Source organism: Fragaria vesca, linkage group LG3 (assembly GCF_000184155.1).
Source record: "Fragaria vesca subsp. vesca linkage group LG3, FraVesHawaii_1.0, whole genome shotgun sequence".
Lineage (NCBI taxonomy): Eukaryota > Viridiplantae > Streptophyta > Magnoliopsida > Rosales > Rosaceae > Fragaria > Fragaria vesca.
This window is the reverse complement of record NC_020493.1, coordinates 20,271,975-20,290,215: the sequence shown is the minus strand read 5'-3', so window position 1 is coordinate 20,290,215 and position 18,241 is coordinate 20,271,975. Positions and strand designations below refer to the sequence as shown.

Here is an 18,241-nt window from a genome sequence, read left to right as displayed (position 1 = left end):
TTATCAACTAGACATCAGCCTCAGGTTTACGTTTGGTTAAAACAAAAAGAGCTCAAATACAATCTATTCAGTAGTATTACAATTATACTTTTGGTTGACATCCTGTCTTAAAAAATGAACAGTTGCAACCACAGTATGCCACCATGGATATCAGCATTTAAGCAGTTACCACCGTTGCAGGGTGCTACAACTCTTTCGATGAAGTCCAACTCTATTATCTTGGAACCTGCAAGTAATGTGCACAATGGCTCAATTACATTAACTTCAAGTCTAAGGAAAAGATCATAACATAACTGAATTGGCTTAAGTAATGACCAAATCTAGTGATAATAAAGTAACTTATATAATTCTGCAAACATGATGAGTGAAGCAAAAATAACAGCATTCAACATGGCATGGAGTGACAGCAAACTGAAATTTGTTCTTCCTTATAGATTATCCCCTTTAATTTTTCTTAAGAGTTCGGCTCTAGGATCACCTAGTGCCTCCCACTTGCCTGGTCTGCCATTTTTCTACCAGTTAAATTGTTTGCAGCCCACAGCATAGTCGCTCCCACTAACTCTAACTCTTTGCCCTCAAACAGTCAAACCCCAAATATAAATCTACATGCCATGTAAGCTTCAAACTTTTTTAACAACTGTCAATTTGTGAGTTTTCAGCTGATTTATATTTTCCATTAAGCAGATTTACTTGTACAATGTGGATATATCTGTACAATCAGGAAAAGCTGCATAACTAGATAGCATCATCAATACCATTCCCGTCACTCGTTATTGCATTAGAAATTTGACAAATTCACAAGTTGCCAGTTCAAACATTGCAACAAACACCGTCACTTTTCCAAAGTTGCTAAGAAAATGCGGTAGAACTACCAACAACAGACTATTCAATATTTTCAATTTCCATCATTTAGGATCCACTAAATTTGAGCATATTGAAGACCTCAGGAGGTTGATTTTCCACTATACTCAATTACAAACAAGTAAAAAGTACAACCATCAAAAGAATATACTTAAATTGACACGACCCACCCCAAATTTCACCCTGAAACCCGGAGTAAGTCGTGCAGGGACCACCTCCAAGGAAAATTTACTGAAAAGATTGAGAAAATCTCCCTTGCAGATGGACAACCCTAACTCGAAAATTCCAAATTTCACTCTTAATTCAACACTTCCAAACATCACATAATATACAATAATCCTAAAGTATTCAGAGCTACTAAACACAAACGGAAGCAAGAAAACACGAGTAGGTTGAACAGGTAACCTACTGATGAAAACTGACAGAAATGCGGGTGACTATGCCTCGCCTCCTACTAGATCCAACTCGAACTCTGCAGACTGGGCAATTTAAAACGAAAGGCCCAGGGGAAAACATTTAATAACGTTAGAGTGAGTGGACAAAAATAAAATAAAGGAAATAATTCTTTATGCTTTCCCAATTTTTACTTTTCCATAGAAAAGAAAATATGCTGCATGCGACAGCTCAAAACGCTCAACACGAAAACTGGAATTTCATGACTGACACCGGCCAGTCTCCAACGCTCAATAAAATACAGCCTCTCAGGCTAAAATAAAATATGTATGTATTACACTCGTCATATCCCTTGTATGAATTTTCTTGAAACAACTAAAACAAATAGCAAATTCACACAAGGTTACAACGCTTGCGTCTAACGCTCACGTTGCACCATAATGACATTTTACCTCATTATGGTGGAAAAGACGGTGTATAAATATACGCGCATATCCCCTATATAAATTATTATTTTTATACAGGGCTACAACGATTGTGTCTAACGCTCACGTTGCACCATAATGGAATTTTACCTCAGTATGGTGGAAAAGCACGTATAGCTAGCTAGCATTCTCTCATATACATATTATTCTCATAATCATCCACATATGGATATATATATATATATACTCACCGAAATTCTCAATTTCGGTTATTCTCCAACAACATAAATTATTTCGCATGCACATTATTTAAAACAAAGTCCACTCACAAATTAGGCCTAAGCCTGATGTCGATCTGGGGCCTCGTCAGCTCAAGCCTCCTCACGACCTGTTCCAAATATAATATTAAGTTCCCAGCCGAAATTCCAATATTTAATCAAAATAGGCAAAATTACCCGAGAGCCATAAATACGCTCATCATTGCCTAACTTCGATAATCTTAAATTGGAACAATCCGAACTTAAATATCATACTCAACAGTCGTAAATACAACCTCTCCAAAATACGACTTAAATCCTACGGCCGGATTCTACATTAATTAACCGCCAAAAATACTAACTTCGGAAATTCATAAACCTATCCAAAACTCATCCAAAAATTCCATAACTCACTTCAATAAACTCCCCTTAATATTCCAAATTTAACAACATTAAAATCTCCCAACCAGCGGCTCCGCCGGCAGCGGCGGCCGGAGACCAGTTCCGGCGACCTCCAATTCCTATGAAATTTTAACAGCATCTTCCTCTCATCATGCTCTACAACTTTCATAACTAGCACAAACACCAATTCCAAGCCTAACTAGGGCAATCGACTAAAAACATCAAAAACACCATAAAACTTCCACCTCAAATTTCTCCTTACCTAGCTCAAGAGGGAGTGAGTCCTTTTAGGGCAAGGTTGCTGGGTTGGAGGGCTACAAAACCATACCAAGCTTGCCCGGATTGGTGGCCGGAGGAGGGAGTTCCGACGAAATGCTTCCCGGCGTTTCCGGCGGGTTTTCTCCTCTTCCGGCGGGTTAGAGGCTCGGGGGCTAGGCCGGGGAGGGAGAGGAGGAGATGGGGGTCCGAACTAGGGTGGAGCGGCGGCCGGTGGCTGGCCGGACGGCGGCAGCTGGCGGCTGGACAGTCCGGCAGTGGGAGGAAGAAAATTCGGGGGAGGGAAGGAGAAAACGGGAGAGAGGGAGAAGAGAAAAAGAGGGAGATGGGTTTGGGCCTCTCCAAACCGGTCCAATCCACTTATAACCCAATCTTCCAAAATAAAAACACCCCGAAAAAATAATACCCGAATAAAAATTACCTTTTACTAGCTAAAATTTACCATTTTTACCGTCGTCGTATTTTCCTCATACGAATAATCCTCCGCACATAATCGTCCCCGAAACCCCTCTAGGGACCAATTAAACTATTTACTCAATGATCGAGACGGTAAAATTCTTATTATAATCACGCTAGTAAATAAGGTAAAAATATAAGGGTCGGGATGTGACATAAATGCACAGTGACAGGCAAGATATAAAAGTATAAAAAATTAAAACAAATCTAGGGTTGTAACTGTAGTTGCAAATAACAGGGCCAAGCCCACTAACAAACTAAGCAAGGGAAAGGAACAAATCCTAATCTTGCATCATAGAGAGTCAAAATTCCAATCTACAATTCATGATCTAATTAGTAAAATAAAAGCAGCAACCGAAATTACAAACTGGAGCGGGGAAGAAATTGACATACCTGAGCTTAATGGAGTTCAAATCAACTTATCAAGAAACTTTTAACAGCGGCAAGAAAGCCGGATCTACTACATCCTTACACAAGAAACCAGCAATCAATTCCATAGTAAACACATCTGCAGAGAAAACCCACTCGAGCATTTCTTGATTAAGTCCCATACCCCATGATGTCTCATTGTTCTTCAACAACCCTCGGATGATAATATTAGAGATCCAACCATCTGGAGGACATCCTTTCTCTCTCATTTCTCTCAGCAACTTTTCTGCTTCAATTATCAAGCCATGATGACAAAGTCCATCAATCATTATATTGTATGTTATCACATCAGGCTGAACTCCTTTTGATGATAAGTGAGAGAAGAGATCTCTTGCATATACGATATTAAACGCACGAGTTAAACCATGCAAGTGAGCATAACAGAATATAATCATATCCAAGAAATTGCAGGAAGTGAAATCCACACTCTCCAAATTGAAATCCACACTCCTACTTTCCATTTGTGGTAATTAAAATTTTGTCCTTAGTGACTTAAGTTTTGTCTTCTTATGTAAATGATGACTAAAAATCATGTATCTTTGCACTAAAAAAAAAAAATCATGTATCTCTTTCATTATGGCACCTCCAGTCGCAGGATCCCTCATGTCATCTTGGCTTAAAGAAGTGCACACAGTAAACTACAGTTAAAGTTCATACTTCTGAAATGTTAATAGAAAGTTATTTATTATCTTTTGGTGACTAAGCGGGGAAAAAGCCCCTTAAGCTAGCAGTCCTTAAAGGAACCTTCAATGCTAGCAACTCTTCCAGACAATCTTTAAAGATCTCAACTCTTTTAGTAGATTGGGTTGTACCCTTAACTTGGTCCTTCCTGCAATGTTCTTAAGTTGCCACCTTCACTATGTAAACCTGCAGATACTAAAACTAATATCAGTATCTAAAAAGATATACAAGTGAACATTCTCAACCACATTTAAACCAGTCTACAAATAATAATTTAATTCCTCGGTCTACCAAACTTAAAAAAGCTGTTGATAGGAGTATGATGGAATAACGCATATACTCAAGCAATGAAGAACTGAAACAGAAATCTACATTCATTACACTAACATTTGCAGCAGAGATATTAAAAGGAATATGCAGCTTCACAAGAGGCTAAAATAGAAGAGTTGTAAAAGATGCAGTTTGAAATGTCTACATTGATATACTAGATTTCCAGGAATGTTATCATGGAGTTGCTGCTCCAAGAACTGAAAACTTATAAAATATGCAGATCCAAATCCAAATTTGTCACTTTTAAAACTGAAATTTCTAAAGCTAGGAAAGATGCAAAATACATCAAAATGTGAAGGGTGACACAGATCTTTCCCACGTGTAAAACCAGGTCTAGAAGGTTCTTCCATGACACTTCATCTTAGCACACTTTTAGATACATTTAGCAAACGAATGACAATAACAGATCAATGAATGTGAACTCTGTCAAAGTATCCATATATGAGATTTGCTCCTCCATGAAAAAACCATAGCTGGACAAAATAAAAAAGACCCCAAAACAAACATCATGAAGGCAAATGAACAAGCACCTAGAAGTCTGGAATCATACATGCAAAAAGCCAAATATTACAGGGGCTTCTTATTCAAGGTTCATGATACTGGAGTAGTGTCACCATACTTGGACTGCCTCAAAATTCCAGCTAACATAGGTAAATTCAGGTACTATTAAACAAGGAACTAATCAATGCATGCCTTAAAAGGCATCAACAAAGTGACTTTCTTATCAGATTCCAATCAATATCTAATTCAAATATGTAATATCTAGATATAGATTTCAAGCTCCATGTAGTATATAAGATATAATAAAGCAGTTAAAATGTGACGTTGCAAAAGGTGAGCATAGTGTACACTAATCAAGAAATGGAGCGAAGTAGGATATTGACATACCTGAGCTTAATAGAGTTCAAAGCAAATTTAGCATGAATCTTTTAAGAGCGGCAAGAAAGCCGGATCTACTACATCCTTACACAATAAACCACCTATCAATTCCATAGTAAACACATCTGCAGGGAAACCCCACTCAACCATTTCTTGAATAAGTCCCATACCCCATGATGTCTCATTGTTCTTCAACAACCCTCGGATGATAGTATTATAGGTCCAACCATCTGGACAACATCCTTTCTCTCCCATTTCTCTCAGCAACTTTTCTGCTTCAATTATCAAGCCATGATGACAAAGTCCATGAATCATTATATTGTATGTTCTGACATTAGGCTGAACTCCTTTTGATGATAAGTGAGAGAAGAGATCTCTTGCATAAACGATATTTCCAGCTTTGCACAAACCTTCGATAACAACATTGTAAACTACGATATTAAGTTCCACTTTGTTGGCTTCCATCTCTTTGAGCAATTCTATTGCCGCAGAAAGTCGCTGATCGTTACACAGGCCATCAAGTAACACAGCGTATGTTTGAACATTCGGAAGCTGGCCACAACCTTGCATCTTGGAGAACAAATTTTCTGCATCTTGCATTCTCCTCGCTTTGCAAAGACCATCAATAAGAGTGGTGTAAGTTATGGTATTAGGAACAATTTCCATACTATGCATTTCGTTGAAAATCTTTGTGGCCTGATCAATCTTTTTAGCCTTGCAATATCCGTTAATCAATATGCTACAACTATGAACATTAACCATGCCGCCCTTGTTAATCATAAGATCAAAAACTTCTTTCGCTTTATCCATTTCTCCTAGCATACAGTAACCGTCCATAAGGGAACTATATGTAACTGTATTAGGCTCAATACCTCTTTGAATCATCATTTGAACCACAGTTTTAGCTTTGATGACCATCCCTTGCTTGCAAAGTGTATCAACCAAGACACTGAAGGTGAAGATATCTGGAGAGACACCTTTACTCAACATTTGATCCAGCAACCTTGTAGCTTCTTGCCACTGGCCTACATTACAAAGTCCTTGAATCAAGCAGGTGTAAGTAACAACATTTGGAGCAATACCCCTACTGATCATTTCTTTAAAGAGCTCCAAAGCTTCGTCAACTAGCAAGTCCTTGCAAAGGCTGTCGATGATGGTGCCATAAGAAATTGTGTTAGGCTTGCATCCGACTTCTTCCATCTTCCTAAGTAACTGAATGGCTGCACTGCTGCTGTTCGACGTCTTGCAGAAGCCCTTTAACAGTATGTTGAATGTGGACACATCAGGTTTACAGTGACCTGCCTCCAGCGTTTTGGTGAAAATGCGTGCAGCCTCAGCCACTTGATTGTCAAGAATAAAGCCGTGGATGAGAGTGTTGAAGGTAATGACATCAGGTTCAAGACCCGATTTGAAGAAACTTCCCAAGATAGACAAGCTAAAACCCATTTGATTCAAATGGCAATAGCAGTTGATGATAATAGACAGAGTATAGTGATTAGGAGCAATCAGCAGACGCATTTGCTGAAAGAGAGGAATGACAGCAAAGTAGTGCTTCAATTTGACAAGGTGGCCCAGTATCTTAGTGAAAGAGATAACAGAAGGCAGAGGACGTGTGCGAAGCATTTCATGGAACATGTTCAAGGCATAGTCAAGATAATTGAGTTTGGCGTTTGAGGTCTTCGGGTGTACGGTGGTTTGAAGAAGAAAGGAGTTGATGAGAGCGGTGAAGGTGGTGATGTCTAGTTGTAGACCCAGTTTAAAGAAGTGTGGTAAAACAGGTAAACCCAACCCGGGGGCATGTTTCAAATGACAGTAGCAATTAGTGACAACGTTGAGAGTAGAAGCATCTGGAGCAATTCCCATGACGCCCATTTGTTTAAAAAGAGGAATGACTACATCATAACGCTCCAATCTAGCTATTCGAGCCAAGAGTTGGCTGAAGCAGGCGACAGGAGGCACAGGACGCATGTGAAGCATTTTATCGAACATATTCAAGGTTTGCTCCACATTACTGATTGTGGGCGGGTCTCTCAAAACCTGGGTATCTCCAAATTTGGAATGAAAGAGGGCCGTCAAGTTGTCAAAAGAAGAAGGAAGGCCAGAAGAAAGCATACCTCTTGTTCTGCGGCTGAGCATCATCATCATCTTCAGGATTCAAGAAATGAGCTTTTGTTTCTCAGCAACTCTCTCAGATTGTTCCACAGGAATTGAGAAAGAACTACGCTTTGTTTAGGTCTCTCCAGCCTCACCTTTGTTACTATCAGAAATTTTTGCTGGAGAAAAAAAAATTTAAGCCGGACTGGCCATTATGCGGGCTATGCGGAGAAGAGATGTGGCTGGGCGGGTCGAGGTTCCGTGGGCCCAGTCGGGTCGGAGGGTCCATCATCTAAAACGGAAAAAAATGACTAGCTGGTTGCTCTTAAAGGGTATTTGTGTCTTTCCATTTTCCTCCTCTCTACGATAGCCTCTCCCTCGGTTTCCCTATGAAAACCAGGATACCAACGAACATACATAATGAAATCATATCATGTTATTTTATCGGTCTTTATAGTTACAATGTTTGATTGATTTTGTTTTCTGTGACTTGATTTATAGGCTGATTATTGGTATCTATAATTTTGATCTCTCTTTCAATTCATCCAGATATATATGGTGCCGAGTAGTGCAGACCCAGATAACAAAAGGCTCAAAAAACAAGACGAAACAAAGGAAGATGACACATTGCTAACTCACCTTCCAGACCTTATTGTTGAAAAGATTTTCCGATTCATTCCCACTAAACTTGCCATACGCTCAACCATTGTTTCCAAACAATGGGCAAGTGTGTGGTCTTTGGGAGTCCTCTCCTAGATTTCGATGACGAGGGAGACTGTAGGAAGTTGTGGTTCATGGATTTGGTGGAAAGCTGTTTGAAACATTGTGAGCGAAACAAGCTCTTGGAGTTGGACAGGTTCAGGCTCCAAATGAGATATGATTGTGAAACTAATAGACTCGATAAGATTAGACAAGGGGTTTAGTTTTGTGGTTGATAGATGCGTCAAAGAGTTATATATCAACACTACTCAAAGTTCAGTCTTTGAAGAAAGCACATACTACTGCATACCCCATACCATTCTCAATATGCAATATCTTACTCATCTGAATCTGCAGCATGGCCGAATAACTGAGAATACTGATCTGATAAGCCTACCGTTGTGGATTATATATGATTAATGAACGCAAATAAAACCCTGGTAAACGATTAGCCCTCAAATGCTTAATCTCCATCAAAATTAAGAAGCTGTCCATAAATTCTCAACAAATGAATGCTAGGATAGGACTCAGGAAACATCTTAAAGGTGTTGCAAGGTCTTCAATGACTTTTACAGACTCCGGCCGTGCTTCAGCCTTTTACAAGTCTGTGCTGCATCACCAAACACGAATTGCAAGTTTCCAACTGCAAATGTGTTTTGTACCAGTTGATGACATCAATATCTGAAAAGATATACAAGCACACATTATCAACCATTAAAACCAGTTGTACAAATGTCATAAAGTGTCACTTAAAATGATAATCTACCAAACTTGAAATGCTGATGATAGGAGCAGAGTGATAGGAGTGCCAATGAATAATGCATATACTCAAGATCATAATGCTCCAATCTGGCAATTCGAGCCAAGATTTGGCTGAAGCAGGCAATAGGAGGCAGAGGACGCATGAGAAGCATTTCATTGAACATATTCAAGGTATGCTCCACATCGGTCATTGATTTGGTTGGCTTTGAGGGTTGAGAATGAAAATAATGCCACAACAACAGGAGCAGAGTGAAGGAAAGGGATACCTGTTGTGCTGCCGAGGTGAGAATAAGAAGAAGAGAGAGCCTGAACTGATCTGCGCATCATCTTTGATTCTTGAGTAGAGAAAGCTGGAACTGGGACAGATTTGGAAGAGTAAGCTTTCTTGAAACCTCAAGAATAGATTGGTTCCTCGCTTTTTAACTCTTCTCCAGTTCCCCCGTTTTAATAGATTTGTCTCCAAGAATCTCGTTCAAAACGGATTTGTTTCCCAGAACTTCGTTAATCATTGAACTCTTCTTTTTCCATTTTTTATTTTCTTTTGTCACCCCAAATGAGATAGTTTGGAAACTATAGAATTCTGTAATGGACCAAAGAGCTTCTGGTATGACATTTTTTATGGTAGCATGTTCAATTCATGACCTTATCGGACTAGGAATTGAGAAATAAACATAGGATAAACAACGAATTTCATTATTTCAATATCAGAATTTCATTATGTAATTGGCTGTACTGCAATGTGCAGGCAAGCCCAAGGATTTTTAATCATTATTCTCTCAGCAGGCGCTAAACTCATTCAAGGTCTAGCACTGCCCAAAAAAATTGTCACGGTAACTGGTACAAGTCAAGAAAGGAACTGGAGTTCCCAGTGTACCATAGCTTAACACTGAAACCAACTCAAACAGAAGCCAAAAACCTAAGAACTCAACTTATTTGCAAGAGGAACACGAAAAAATATGATTCTTCAGGCAATTTCAACAGCTGCTTTACTGAAAACATCACATCAGAACCTATGCTCCAATTTCTCCTTTTCCTTGTAGTTCTGGACATACCTGCATACATTCCAAGATTCAGCATAACCAGGAGAGATAGTAATAATATCGACTACAATACAACTCTGGGGCAGAGGAGAGGTGAGAACAAAAAATGGAGATTTTGACAGCAACTGATCAGCAGTTGAAAAACAACCAAAACAAAGTGCAGTCATGAATTAGAACTACGTCCAGGTGCCCATACAGTTGCAAAATTAGAACTCGATAAACAGTCAACAAGATCATTCCACACATAAGAAAAAACATCCTCACAATATCATCAAGTGTCAATGTGTCACTATATAGGGTGTCAATATAGTAACCTACCCCAAGTTCCACACAGGGGTCAAATGAAAAAATAAAAAATAAAAGAACTTCTTTTGAGACAACCATGGTTCAAAAATACAGTATCCATTAGTTTAATTAAACTTCTACATTTGCACAGTTCACAGCACCATACAAGCTATTGCTTTCCATTGTTTCATTCCACAGCCTTATCCAACAACATACCATAGGACATTAACAGAACAAAAACAAACTTCAGCCTTTGCAACAACAAAGAAAAAACCCGTAAATCACACAGTAGTAACAAAAACAAAAAAACATCCCCCTTTTCTCTTCCTAACCTATTCAAACACAAACCCTAAAATCAAAACCACCAAACCAATCCCACTAAAGCTTCACACTTTTCACCATTACTGAACCGGGCATCCACAATATCGTAAGAAATGACTCAACAAACTTGTGTTCTTAGTACATTTCGAGTCCAAGATAACTTGATACAGATAACCCCAAAAGTGGTCAAATATTCTCCCAGTAATAACTACTAACCGGGCGGAATACAATAGAATTCAGCAAGAATTTAACAGGTTCGGCAACACTACTTGAATAAATAAATTACTGACAATTAAACAATTGAGCATGATATGCCAAATGAGTATCTCAATATTCAAGTTTCAATCTGGTTTCCAGTTCACTAAATCCAAAACTACACAGATCATCTCTACTATCATAATTCTAACCCCAACAGTTATAACCAATACGCACCATAATTCTAAATAAATTCAATCAATTTTAGAGTTCATGATTAGAAATCAAGATAATAAAATAAAAGGGTGTAAAGGGTTTGTGAGGATTACGCATAGGTTCCGACGACGGGTCCGACGGCGAAGATAGCGCTGTGCCAGTTCTCCGAGATCTTGTGGTGGATCTTGGACGGCAGATCTTTCCAGAGACCCGGCATCACCTTCTGCTGAAACGGAGACAGCCCGTAGACCACCGCCTTCATCCTCACAGGTACCTTCCCCATCTTCTTCTTCTTCTCAAATTCTCTTCGGCTCTCTGAGATGTTGAGTCCCCCAAATGGAAGAGAAGAAGTCTGATTCTAATTTATAGTGATCTGCTGCGAAAGCCAAAACGCTGCGTTTCGCTTCTCTTTTTTCTAAACTGACATGTGTGACGACACGTGGCTATGGCTTTGAGAAAAATTTGTGCCATTTTGAATGGAGTGTTTGGACTTTGAGAGATGACAAGAAACACTCGTGCACAACTTTTACAATAGAGATCTCGTTTGGCTTTCATCGTCTCATTTCAGGTTCGTGAGTATATATAACTACTCTTATAACTTACAGTTTAAACCATATCGATCTCAATTGGGGACACTCAGACCTATAAGAAAATACCATGGTGAGTGTTAAAAGGCTCAAACTCCATCGGTTGGATGACAAATTGACCACTCATTTATTCTGTATTCGGATGACTATTTATTTATTTTTAATAAATAAAGGATTAGGCGATATTAGCTCATCTGCAACGGCCGATTTAGGGCTACAAACGCCCTCCCATAATCCCGAAAGAAAGGGGGCCATCACATCTGGGAACCCACCGCCCGTCCCTCCAATTATATATATTAAAGAAAAAATATAAAAAAACAAATACAAAAGGGAAGGGGGACCAAACCAAAACCTTCCCCAACAAAAATCATGCGTAGAAAGTCTCCCAAAACGAAGAGAACTAAAAAGGAAAAACCAAACTGAAAAAGACTATGCTTCTCAGCTTGGTAAAAATAAAGGAATCTGCTCTTAAGATGCCATCCAACATTCATAACCAACATATTAAGAATGCCTATAATAAGGGAAACATAAAACATCCAGACGCTAGTAAGGACAAACCTTAGGCGGAGGAGTAGCATGCCAGTGCAAGGATGAGGAAGGCAACCCCAGATTAGCAAACTTATCAGCAACAGAATTCCCTTCGCGAAGGATGTGTGAGCATGTGAAAGAGATATGGCGAATCCGAGTCAAACAATTACGCTAGGCAATTCGCTGAGACCAAGGAGGAGCAAAAGAGGAAGAAGAAATACATTGAAGTATTGTTGTAGAATCACTCTCCAACCATATGTGATGCCAGCCAAAGTGAAAAGCAAACTCAACACCTAAAATAACAGTCATAAGTTCCACAAAGAAAGTAGTTTGAGTTCCCAAGCCTTGACAATAACCACCAATTAAACGACCGAAGCTGTCCCTAAACACTCCCCCACAACCAGCAAGGCCGGGGTTTCCCTTGGAGAAACCATTAGTATTCAGCTTGAGCCAAGGAATGAGAGGAGGATGCCATAACACAATACGAAGAGCACTTTGACATTTGAGAACAAGAATCACACCCATGCTAGAAAGAACTTTGGAATCCAAAACACCACGAACACAACCAGGTGTATAAGGAGCAATATAACGAACCCAAGCCTTAACAGATCTAAAAACTCGCATAAGAGAGGGCTGCTTATTATCAAACCGAAGCTTGTTATGAGACTTCCAGATAGCCATAAGAGCAAAGAGACAACTGGCAAACCAAATATTTTTAAGTTGTGGAGAAAAAGCTTTACCTGTGACAGAGCTCCAAAGATCATTAAGGGATCCAGATGACGGCAAGGAAGTGCCAAAATAATAAGCAAGCCATTGCCAAATATGTTGAGCAAAAGAGCAATTAACAAATAAGTGCGGGATATCCTCCGTATGACTAAAAGAGCAAAGCTGACATACTGAGACAAATGGAATGCCACGACGCTGAAGTTGATCATCAGTCGGCAGCTTGAGATGAAAAATTCTCCATGCAAGAACGGAATAACGAGGAGGGATGAAACTATGCCAAACACTAGAAGCCCAATCCAACTTCTCAAAATAGGGGCGAACTAACTCATAACCATCTGAAAAGGAGAAAATACCAGAGGAGGAATGTTCCCATATAAGAATATCACTCTCTGGAGTATTCGGCAAGGGGATCTCAAGAATCTGCTTAGCACAATCTGGAAATAAATTAGAGAAGTGAGAAGGCAAGGCCCATTGTTGGTCCCAGATAAAATCAGCAACACGAGAATTTAACAAATGAGACAAAGAACCCATATTTAGCTGCTGAATAATAGAAGAGTGCAACCATTTGTCTGACCAAAATAAAATAGAATTTCCGTCTCCAATAATCCATCTAGAGTGTTCAAAAAGAAGAGGAAGCACTCGTTTGAGCCCATGCCAAACAGATGAAGTAAAATACTGAAACTTCATATGACGAAAAATAGTGAAACGCCTACAAGCAAAGGAACCCCATGAAGAGCTTTGTAATAGAGTTTGCCAGGCCAAACTTATAAGACCAGCTGTATAAAGAGCCTTTAGGTTGCGAAGGTCGAGACCTGCCTCATTCCTTGGAGTACAAACTTGTTGCCAAGAAATAGTGACTAATTTTCTGATAGCCAGGTCACCAGACCAAATAAAATTTCTAGCACAAGCTGAAAGATGACTCAAAAGAGAAGTAGCCCATAAATAAATAGAGAAACTGTGGAGAAGCATGCTCTGAAACACATCATGAACCAGCTGAACCCTACCAGCCATTGATAAAAGCTTCCCTTTCCATCCTGCTAACCGAGCTTTAGCTTTATCAACCAATGCTTGAAGGTGCTTACGACATGGTTTGCCCTTAAAAATTGGAACTCCCAAATAGCTAAAAGGTGAGGTCCCTAATTTGAAGCCCAAAATCTTCTTTACTTGGTGCCGACGATGAAAATGAGAGGCCCCCAAATAAAATGTGCTCTTGTCCTTGTTAACAAGCTGACCGGAGGCTGCACCATAGTTATCCAAGAAAGATTGCAATTGCCGAAGGGATTTAGTATCCCCTCTACAAAAGATAAAAAGATCATCTGCATAGAGAACATGAGTGAGAGAGCAACCACGAGGTAATGAGATAGACCTGACTTTCTTAGAAGAGAAAAGAGCAGTGAGACCCCGACTTAAAGCCTCCTCGGCAATGCAAAATAAGATTGGAGAAAGTGGATCCCCTTGTCGCACACCCTTGGTGCAAGAAAAAAAACCATGTGGAGAACCATTAATTAAGATAGATAAATGAGCTGAATTTAGCAAAATGAGCATCAAATCCGTAAATCGAGAACCAAAGCCAAACCGGTGCAGAACCTCAATAAGAAATTGCCAATTCAAAGTGTCAAAAGCTTTAGCAATATCAACTTTAATACCAACATTACCATCAACAATTTTCCGGTCTAAAAGATTAAAGCCTTCTGAAACCATCCCAATACTCTTAGTAATGCGACTAGTTAAGTCTTAAGAAAAAAAGAGTAATAAAAATCATTTATGAATCAATACTTAGTAGTATATACGTATTCACTGTTTTTTTTTGTGCTGCTTAACATCTAATCCTAGAAATTGTTTCAGAGCAAATTATTCTAACAAAAAAGTGGTTTCATCAAGTCCATGAATGTAACATTGTGCTCGTCTTTACGTCTGTATAACAAAAAATAAGGATCATAAACATTGTATTATACATCTCATGTAAGATTACTAACGAAAATATAACAAATCATTGATATAATATATTGACATCTAACGCTCTCAAATAAGTAGCAGAACAATTTGACACCCTCTCCTTCCTCTAGAAGTTGAAGAAGTTGAAGAGTTGATGATAAGATTTCCTCAACTATTCCCATTTTTCATGTATGGAAAAATTGTCGATTATCATCATCTTCTTGTCGATTTGCTCTAGAAAACCAATAAATAGGAGTTGAAATATGAAATCTTGACCTGTCATGGACACAAGAGTCCATTTCCTCCAAAATAGAATATGTCAATGGCTGGATCCCCCTTCCCTCCCTCTCTCTTTTCACTAACAAAGACACCAACTGGCTGATTCCAAGTCCAACTGCACATGCATCTGTTTTTCTAGACTTTTTCTATTTCATATTGATTTTCATGCAATTATCTTCGTCAGAAAATTGGCCCCCACCATTCTACAGTGCGGCTCTTCAGTTTTTGACAGAACAAGATGTCGGCTTCTCTTCCTTATCATCAAGCACCCGACATTTATATACGGAGAATCGCTGCCACCTTTCTCATATTCATCGGATTTGATTTTCTGCTTTTCACTAATTTCAACTTTGGTGACTACTTCTATTTTCAGCTAGCCGCCATTGTCAATTTGCCAAAAACTCTCATTTTTCCTCTCTGTGTTTTGTCTCATAGTCTTTACAGAGAGAAGGGAGCCCCCTATAGTTTGATATTGATTGAGATCAATTCTGTAGGGAAGGTAGGAAGATCAGATTCATGTCACTGGTGGTCTTGTTTTGGTATGCTGCAGCAGCCTGCAGCATATTCATCTCTGGGTTTGATGTACAAGCTCAACCCACCACAGATCCTTCTGAAGGTGATTCATCTACTTTTCTTAGTTCAAGTTCTCACTTGGTAACTTGCTAGCCTATATATTGTTTTCTTGGGTAGCAGAAAGATCTAAACTTTGGAGGTGGAAGTTACTATCTTTGATATTTTTTTTTTGGCTTAATTGAGTTTCTTGCCCAACTGTTCTCTTGTTTTCCGGTTTTAGTTTCTGTGTCTGCTTAACTAGGCAAAGTTTGTTTATAATTTGAATGCATTGGGGATGAGGGGTGTTCTTGCAGTGTGCTTGGTGCGGTCTCTTTTTGTCTTTAATGGAAAGGGGTTGTGGATCAGTCCACAATGTTGTTACTATTGGCTAATTGTCTCTTGCTTTGGAACAAATCAAAGTATTTTTGTTTGAATGGAAGTGAATTTTACCTCATTGGCATTCTATTTGTATTGAAACTTGTATAGTCTGTCCAAGTTGAGGTGACAATGAAGGGTTTGGGTTGTGGAAGACATGGATTAATTCTTTGAAATTGGTGGTGCAGTGAGAGCGCTAAATGCAATCTTTCAGAAGTGGAATATTACAGACAAAGTTAAGCAATGGAACACGACTGGTGACCCGTGCAGTGGAATTGCAATAGATGAAGATGATGACACCGGTTATTTCTATGATGCAACTAATTACAATCCGTTCGTCAAATGCAACTGTTCTTATGATTCAAACACAACTTGCCACATTACCCAACTGTAATTTTGTCTCATTCTTTATTGTTGTTTCTACTCAAATGCTGCCTTTCTCAAGAATTTGACTTTATCTATAATATCAGTCGTATCGCAACTTGCATTGTTGTCATCTTCAATTTGAATTTGCAGGAAAGCATCTATATTGGACATTGTTGCTCCAATTCCAGAAGAGCTCTATGCTATGACTTTTCTTCAATATCTGTATGTTCTGTAAAAATTCAAAGAAAATTATTCGTACCTTTCACGTACCCAAGTTGGTTGCTAATTTCCTCCATTTCTTCATAATAGGAATGTGGAAAAAAATTACTTGACAGGACCTATCTCTGCATCAATTGGAAATCTAAGCAGTGTCACATACTTGTAAGCCAGCCAATCCGAATATTATTAAATACCATATTCCTCTTGCAGAATGTTATTAACACCTATACTTGTATTTTAATTTTTAGGAACTTGGGACACAACGACTTATCAGGTGAAGTACCAAAGGACATTGTAAAACTCAACAATTTGACATTCTTGTAAGTCATCTAATCTTGAAGCTTTAGACAAGACAATCTGATATTTTCCATGTTAAATTTTCTAAGTTTAGGTATTATCGCTGCCTATATAAATACACACCCAAACATATACTATTCATTGATATGTGCAATGTTCTAATTTGGATGTGTTATCAATCTGGGTGGAAACATAAATACTTGATGTTTTTGTGTTTTCAAAAATCAAGCATGCATGCAAGTGATGCAACCATATTTTTTTATACAAGCCATCGTTTTTCGCCAGAAAATCGTGCAACTGTCAGCCACTGTACTCATGTACCTGCATTTAGTCTTGATTATCTAAAACTCAAAATTTCCAACATTCCAATTTCCAAATATTTAATTGATTACGTCTCAATGTTCTAGGGCTCTTGGGACACTCAACCTTTCTGGTTCTCTGCCACCTGAGATAGGGTACATAACAACACTAATAAAGATGTAAGTCTCATACATATGTTTTTGGATTCCTTTCATTTAAAAAGTGTGTTTCAGATCAATACACAGTTATGACAATGCATTATTGTTACACTTTGGCATGCAGTTTCATTGATAATTCCGGACTTAGCGGTGAGATTCCACCAACATTTGCTAATCTAACAAACTTGGAGACATTGTGAGTAAGAGCTTTACATCTGGATTATGATAAATAGGCGAGAACTGTTGTTTGATAACTGAGGTTACCTGTGATTGTTTCAGTTGGGCAACAGATACAAACCTCACTGGCAGGCTACCAGACTTCGTAGGAGATTGGACAAAGCTTACTACCTTGTGAGATACTCTAAATCGATACTCTCTCTCTCTCTCTGTCTCTCTCTCTCTATATATATATATAGATAGAGAGGATCAGAAGCGGACATCCGCACTAGGCTTAAAGTGCGGACGTCCGTCCGTTATCCACCCTCCGGTGCCGGCGACGGCGTGCCTCCACCTCAGAAGACTCCAGCAGCGTCCCCGACCACTTTCCCTCCCTGGCGAGTCCGTTTTTTTCCAGTTTTCCGGCGAGATCGACTTTGTTTGAAGTTTTGGGTGATCTCGCCGGAAAACTGGAAAAGAACGGACTAGCCGGGGAGGGAAAGTGGTCGGGGACGCTGCTGGAGTCTTCTGTGGTGAAGGAGCGTCGTCGCCGGTGCCAGAGGGTGGAGAACGGACGGACATCCGCACTTTAAGGCCGGTGCGGACGTCCGCTTCTGATCCGGCCTATATATATATAATGCTGATCAGGTGCGTCCGCACCAAAGTTTTGGTGCGGATTTCCATTTTTACACTGCTTTTCGATCGAATTTCCTCATCTCCACCGTCTAGTATCTAGATAATATTGTGTAGATCATCTATGCA

General features: G+C 39.2%; 4 protein-coding genes and 1 pseudogene across 5 annotated transcripts in view; 1 reads left to right on the top strand and 4 right to left on the bottom strand.

The window, feature by feature from the left end:
* Positions 1 to 185: 185 nt before the first annotated feature.
* On the bottom strand, positions 186 to 4,268 carry LOC101313877 (pentatricopeptide repeat-containing protein At3g22470, mitochondrial-like). Its single transcript, XM_004294662.1, has 2 exons — positions 3,464 to 4,268; positions 186 to 226 (listed from the first exon to the last, which is right to left on the bottom strand). Exon 1 carries the CDS (start codon positions 3,958 to 3,960, stop codon positions 3,493 to 3,495), a length of 468 nt encoding a protein of 155 aa, XP_004294710.1. The 5' UTR covers positions 3,961 to 4,268; the 3' UTR covers positions 186 to 226; positions 3,464 to 3,492.
* A 1,157-nt stretch (positions 4,269 to 5,425) lies between these two features.
* LOC101298590 (putative pentatricopeptide repeat-containing protein At1g12700, mitochondrial-like) lies at positions 5,426 to 7,534 on the bottom strand. The gene has a single exon (XM_004295957.1). It carries the CDS (start codon positions 7,532 to 7,534, stop codon positions 5,426 to 5,428), a length of 2,109 nt encoding a protein of 702 aa, XP_004296005.1.
* Positions 7,535 to 9,367: 1,833 nt separating this feature from the next.
* On the bottom strand, positions 9,368 to 11,329 carry LOC101313588 (cytochrome b-c1 complex subunit 8-like). The gene is made up of 2 exons (XM_004294661.1): positions 11,115 to 11,329; positions 9,368 to 9,996 (listed from the first exon to the last, which is right to left on the bottom strand). The coding sequence occupies exons 1-2, from the start codon at positions 11,282 to 11,284 to the stop codon at positions 9,948 to 9,950; spliced, it is 219 nt and encodes a 72-aa protein (XP_004294709.1). The 5' UTR covers positions 11,285 to 11,329; the 3' UTR covers positions 9,368 to 9,947.
* Positions 11,330 to 12,287: 958 nt separating this feature from the next.
* On the bottom strand, positions 12,288 to 14,543 carry LOC101298302 (putative ribonuclease H protein At1g65750-like). Its single transcript, XM_004295956.1, has one exon. The coding sequence runs from the start codon at positions 14,541 to 14,543 to the stop codon at positions 12,288 to 12,290; it is 2,256 nt and encodes a 751-aa protein (XP_004296004.1).
* Positions 14,544 to 15,521: 978 nt separating this feature from the next.
* Positions 15,522 to 18,241, top strand: part of LOC101298005 — a 63,448-nt pseudogene continuing 60,728 nt past the window's right edge. The window contains exons 1-8 of the transcript XR_184386.1: positions 15,522 to 15,672; positions 16,172 to 16,373; positions 16,500 to 16,571; positions 16,659 to 16,730; positions 16,817 to 16,888; positions 17,273 to 17,344; positions 17,448 to 17,519; positions 17,603 to 17,674. The product of XR_184386.1 is annotated as an uncharacterized LOC101298005 (transcript). The remainder of the gene's footprint in view (positions 15,673 to 16,171; positions 16,374 to 16,499; positions 16,572 to 16,658; positions 16,731 to 16,816; positions 16,889 to 17,272; positions 17,345 to 17,447; positions 17,520 to 17,602; positions 17,675 to 18,241) is intronic.